Below are 6,167 nucleotides of genomic sequence, written 5' to 3'. Positions count from 1 at the left end.
AAAGTTACAAATCAATTGTGAGATTACTTCATATCAATAATATTTTTAATTATTGTATTGTTATTCCGTGTTTAATTTTTGGGGCATGCTCCTAAACGAATCATCAATAATATTTAAATAATAATAATAATAATTATTAAATAAGTACAAATTTTTAGTATTTTGTGGAGGTCGAGTATTAGGATTGTATGTTAGGAGATTGTTGAGTCTTGCCTTACTACGTACTTTTGTGAGACTAGTTTGGTAGAACTTTTGTCTAAGATAGCTAGTGGCAATGTTGTGTCTTATTTCTTTCGTTTCTCATAGTGTCGGGTATATTTACTGGCTATCGCTTTTACTTTGCATATATCTTCTCTTTTTCATGTTATTATTTTTCCTATGATCTCTGTGGTGGTACTGATATTGTCTCCTTTTGTCTTCTTGAACCGAGGGTCTTTCAGAAACTGTCACGACCTCAAATTCCCTCTGTATGATGTCGTGATTGCACATAATCTCTAAGACTAGGTAAGCCTATCAATGCGGAAAAAAAAAATTAAATTTGAAATAAATAAACTACAATTTAAACAATTTCAACTCCCAAAATCCGGTAGAAATAAGTCACAAATTTTTAAGAATTTATTCTCTATGTCTCTATACATCAGAGTCTAAAGCAAATAAGGAAGACAATATAGTAAGATAGAAGGAGACTCCGGAGTCTGCGGTCGCTGGCAGATATACCTCGAAGTCTCCTCGTACATCTAGTTTACTGACGTCTAGACTGGTAAGATGTATCCGGATCTGCACAAAAAAGATGTGCAGAAGCGTAGTATGAGTACACCATAGCGGTACCCAATAAGTGTCAAGCCTAACCTCGGTAGAGTAGTTACGAGGTCAGGTCAGGCCCTACTGGAGAATAGATAATAAATGACATAGTAAAATATTTCACAATATAATAAAATAAAATGACAATGGAAATGAATCAAGTAGTAGGTCACCATTTAATTACACAAATAATGGCAAATAATACCTCGTGGAACAAAACAAAATTTCTTTTCAACTTTAAGAAAAATCACAACAAAATCAAAGGCAACTACGGCCATAAATCAACATCAACTAGGGCACTCCCGAGGTACCGCCTCGCAATCCCAAATCATAAATAAATTCACAATATCTCATTTCCTTATCTCACCGCGGGAGCCATCGCAATTTATTTTAAAGAAAATATTTTTTCCCAAAATAGTATCCCGCATTTTAGCCATCCTTATCACACCGCATGACTTCTAGTAGTTCCCCCTACTAGCCACGCGTATCAAGCCATCCTTATCTCACCACATGCGTTTTAATACCCAGACCTTATAGTACCGCATGCGTATCAATATCACAATTTATACCTCAAGTGCTTAAATAATTTAACTTGCCAAAATAATTCAGCAATAATACTTTCCACAATAAAGAGCTCACGGCTCATGCCGAAATAAATCATCAATAATATATTTCCACCATAAAGAGCTCATGGCTCCATCACAATGAATACGAAATCTTACAAAAATATTTAGGAATAAATAATTCAACAAAATAATATTTTAAAATCTTTAATACGTTGCTTCAATACCAAATTTAAAATGTCAAATACTTTATATTAATAATATTTATTTTAAAAAAAATTAATCTTTAAATAATGCACAGAATAAAAGAAACTGAGTTCCAACTAAACAGGTAAAACAATTAGCAGGAAAAAGGTCAAGCAAATTTAAAGTATATAAATCAAATCAATGATGGGGAATGTAACAAGATTTAATAATTTAATTAATACGCAACGGTGATCTACACAATTTAAAAACACAATCCTTCACATTTAGTTTGTGTACACACTCGTCACCTCGTGTACACGACTTTCATCACATTACAATTAATATTAATCCTAGGAGAAATTTCCCCCACACAAGGTTAGACAAGTCACTTACCTCGACTTGCTCCAATTTAACCAAGTAATATGCCTTTTACTCGATTTTTCGGCTCGTATCTAGTCATAATTAATTCGATACAGTCAAACAAAAATTATAGGAATCAATTTCATAAGAAAATACTACATTTTTCAATAAAATCCGAAATTACCTAAAAATTGTTTGTGGGGCCCATATCTCGAAATTCGGCGAAACTTACAAAACCCGACAACGCATTCGATTACGAGTCCAACCATACCAGTTTCACTCAAATCTGACTCCGAATCGACACCGAAATCTCAAAAATTCGTTTTTATGAGATTCCTAAAATTTTTCTAAATTTCCATCTCAATACACTAATTAAATGATGAAAACAATGATATATTCGTGTATATTGACCAAATCCGAGTTAGAATCACTTACGCAAATGTTTCTCCTTGAAAATCTGCCAAAATTCGCTTCTGCTCAAGCTCAAGTTCGTCAAAAATGGCAACTGGGGACGAAATCCCTAGTTTTATAAACTGCCGAGGCAGCCATCGATCCTGGGTATCGATCATGGCTTAAATCTTTATGGCCCTCGATCCTGGCCTAGGTCATAGCCCTCGATCATGGGCCTCGATCCCTAACCCTCGAGCCTTACCTTCGACCATGGCCCTCGAGCTGGGAATTCGATCATGCCTTCGATCGTGGCTTCGATCTAGCCTTCAATCATGGCCCTCGAGCTGGGCCTTCGATCCTGAGCCTCGTCCCTGGGCTCGATTTCTGCAGTTACAGCAGAAGAAAATTGCAACACCTTTTTAAGTCCAACTTTTGATCCGTTAACCATCCGAAACTCACCCGAGGCATTCGGAACCTTAACCAAATATACCAACAAGTCCTAAAATATCATACAAACTTATTTGAAATCTCAAATCACATAAAACGACGCTAAAATCACGAATCATGCTCCAATTTAAGCTTAATGAAACTTAGAATTTTCAACTTCTAAATTCGATGTCGAAACCTATCAAATCAAGTCCGATTGACCTCAAATTTTGCACACAAGTCATAAATGATATAATGGAGTTGTAAAAATTTCAGAACTGGATTTCGACCCCGATATCAAAAAGTCAACTCCCCGGTCAAACTTCCAAACTTAAATTCTTATTTTAGTCATTTCAACCCTAATTTCACTACGGACCAAATAAAATTTCGATCACGCTCCTAAATCCAAAATCACCATACGTAGCTGCTGGAATCATCAAAATTCTATTCCTGGGTTGTTTGCACACAATTCGACATCTGGTCACTATTTGAACATAAACTTTTAATTTTTCATCAAAATTCCATATCTCGAGCTAGGGACCTCGAAATTTGATTTCGGGCATACGCCCAAGTCCCAAATCACGATACGGACCTGCTGGAACTGTCAAAAAACTGATCCGAGTCCATTTGCTCAAAATATTGACCAAAGCCAACTCAGTTGAGTTTTAAAGCTCTAATTCACATTTTAATCCATTTTTCACATAAAAACTTTCCGAAAAATTTTACAAACTGCGCACGCAAGTCGATGAATGATAAATAGTATTTTTTGAGGTTTTAGAACACAGAATTAATTATTAAATTTAAAGATGACATTTTGGGTCATCACAGAAACAGCCTCTCTACTACTTTGGGGTAGGGGTAAGGTCTGCGTACACACTACCCTCCCCAGACCCTCTAATGAAATTTTAATAGGTCGTTCTTGTTGTTGTTGTTGTTGTTGTTGTTATAATATTTAAATAATAATAATAATAATTAAATAAGTACAAATTTTTAGTATTACTTCGTATCAATTATGGAAATGTTTTGTGGCTTTCAAACTTCGTGTAGATTTGAAGCTTTAAAGGATTTGTTATATAGCCTAAAGAAGAGAAAATCCAAATTAAAGTATTTATTATATATTGTAGTCCTAAATATTGGGCTAAGTATTAATTGAAGTGCATTTGAAAATCCTAAATATTAGTAAGTTAATTTAAATTACGATTTTATCTATTGTGAAATCTATATTTAAAGGGTGAAAGGCGAACGAGACTTTACTAAGTGATTTCGTGCTTTTAATATATATAAATAGATAGATACATAGATAGATATAATAATATTTTTGCATTTCCGAAATAAAACACAAGAAGTCTGTCGAATGTTGTAGAAACCTCAACCGTTCCTATCAAATATTAACTGTAAGAACATCCTAGATTACACTCGAACTGGATAAGTTTCTTGATTCTTCTACTTATTTTTCTCGACCCCCTTGCTATAAATAGCACGAAACCTTCTAAATCAAACACAACAATCAAAATCACAATTTCAAGTCTGTTAATTTTCCAAAATCCCATTTGGAAAGAAAAAAAAAAGATGGCTATGATTCCAAGTTTCTTTGGTGGTAGAAGGAGCAATATTTTCGACCCGTTTTCACTTGATATATTTGATCCGTTTGAGGGCTTTCCATTTTCAGGCACTGTTGCTAACGTTCCATCTTCTGCTCGTGAAACTTCTGCTTTTGCAAATGCAAGAATTGATTGGAAAGAAACCCCAGATTCCCATATCTTCAAAATGGATGTTCCAGGTATGTAAATCGGGTTGTTTATATCGGGTCGGTTTAACCTGTTTTGATCATAGAAATATTATTAGGTAACCATTCTAGAGGATTGTTATTTAGAAATTAGATTTGAATTTCAGTTTTTCAGTTTAAATTTTTAGAATACAAAGTTCGGAAGTTATTTCCGGAGTCCCAAAAATGATTATGTGCGTACTTTCGCCGTTTTGATCAAATAGAACCGTGGGTCATTTCGGGTTTTATTTGGACTTAAGTCTATGCATGAACTATATGTAGAAATTACACTAAGTAGCTACTTTAATGGGCTGTTATTTAAAAAGTAGCAGTGCGTCCTGAATTTAAATCATTCAGTTCAATTTTTTAGGACAAAATTTGTCCTGAATTATCATGAAGTTAGTTTTTATAGTTTAAAAGTTCAGGATAAAAATAAATACTGAATATTTTTTAAATAACATTCCTGAGAATGGTTATATGGGTATTTGCCCTGAACTATATTGATCCGGTTATACTTAGACGTGTTAATGTAAAATTGGTTACTTTTGCAATATTTTAATGAAGAATTGGTTACTTCTGTAACGTTGCAGGGATTAAGAAAGAGGAAGTGAAAGTTGAAGTAGAAGAAGGAAGAGTATTACAGATAAGTGGAGAAAGGAGCAGAGAGCAAGAGGAGAAGAACGACACGTGGCATCGTATGGAAAGAAGCAGTGGCAAGTTTATGAGAAGGTTTAGGCTGCCAGAAAATGCGAAAATGGAGGAAATTAAAGCTGCTATGGAAAATGGAGTACTCACTGTAACTGTACCAAAAGAAGAAGAGAAGAAATCTGAAGTGAAAGCTATTGACATCTCTGGTTAAAAAATATTATAGAGTTTTAGTTCTTTTGTGATGTTATGTGTGTATGGTGAATAATTTTGAAGTGTTTTGTATGTGATCTTTGTTTTCTATGTTTTGGATGTGTTGGATATTTTGGGAGTCTTAAGTTTCTAATGTGAATTAGGTCTGTGTATTATTATATCTTCAAAGTTGTGGGTATCTAATCAACAGTTGTAATAAAGACGGAAGACTTTCTTTAAGTTTTGTATATATATATATATATATATATATGTAATGTAAAGATAGTTGCTAATCTAATCTTATGTTTTTACTGTTGGGGAAATAGTGACTTTGGTCCTTGGATTAATTCCCTTATTTTGCTTTCAGTACTTGTGTCATTTATAGGGATCAAATTCTCACATTTAATTTAATTAAAGGTCAATTGTGCTTAGTTGCCAAATCTAACAAGTGCCAAATCTCAAATAGAAATTATTGAAACGATTCCCACGTTGGCATCGTAGAAGAAAGCAAGAATTTACAGGAAAAAAGAAAGCTTAGATTTTCATTTCAGATAGATCACAAAAAATACACTGAATATTTAAAGGGAATCCAATACCAACTAACTAGACACGTTGCAGCTGCAGACAAAAGCCACCTTAACTCCTTTAGGGACTGACTAACAATTAAAAAGGGACTAAACTGAAAATAATGAAATATTCTGGGACTAGAATGCCTAGATGCAATACTCGAGGTACCATTTCATTACAATGCCTAGATGCAATACTTGTTGAAATATTGTCAACAAGTCGAGTTTGTTCCGTTCATTCTTGAACTATAGAGTGATTTACCATGCTTCGCT

The 6,167-nt window shown here is 33.9% G+C and overlaps 1 protein-coding gene across 1 annotated transcript; it reads left to right on the top strand.

The window, feature by feature from the left end:
• Positions 1 to 4,031: 4,031 nt before the first annotated feature.
• Positions 4,032 to 5,623, top strand: LOC107769078 (18.2 kDa class I heat shock protein). Its single transcript, XM_016588258.2, has 2 exons — positions 4,032 to 4,506; positions 5,082 to 5,623. The coding sequence occupies exons 1-2, from the start codon at positions 4,296 to 4,298 to the stop codon at positions 5,348 to 5,350; spliced, it is 480 nt and encodes a 159-aa protein (XP_016443744.1). The 5' UTR covers positions 4,032 to 4,295; the 3' UTR covers positions 5,351 to 5,623.
• The last annotated feature ends 544 nt before the right edge of the window (positions 5,624 to 6,167 follow it).

The sequence above is a fragment of the Nicotiana tabacum genome, chromosome 21, assembly GCF_000715075.1.
Source record: "Nicotiana tabacum cultivar K326 chromosome 21, ASM71507v2, whole genome shotgun sequence".
In the NCBI taxonomy this organism is placed as follows: Eukaryota; Viridiplantae; Streptophyta; class Magnoliopsida; order Solanales; family Solanaceae; genus Nicotiana; species Nicotiana tabacum.
Note: the sequence above shows the minus strand (reverse complement) of the source record. Positions and strands in the feature narration are given on the sequence as shown.

Bases quoted from the DNA above. Each gene is read 5' to 3' on its own strand.
- LOC107769078 (XM_016588258.2), top strand. From the start codon at position 4,296: ATGGCTATGATTCCAAGTTTCTTTGGTGGTAGAAGGAGCAATATTTTC. The intron at 4,507-5,081 runs GTATGTAAATCG...GTAACGTTGCAG, and splicing joins CTTCAAAATGGATGTTCCAG to GGATTAAGAAAGAGGAAGTG.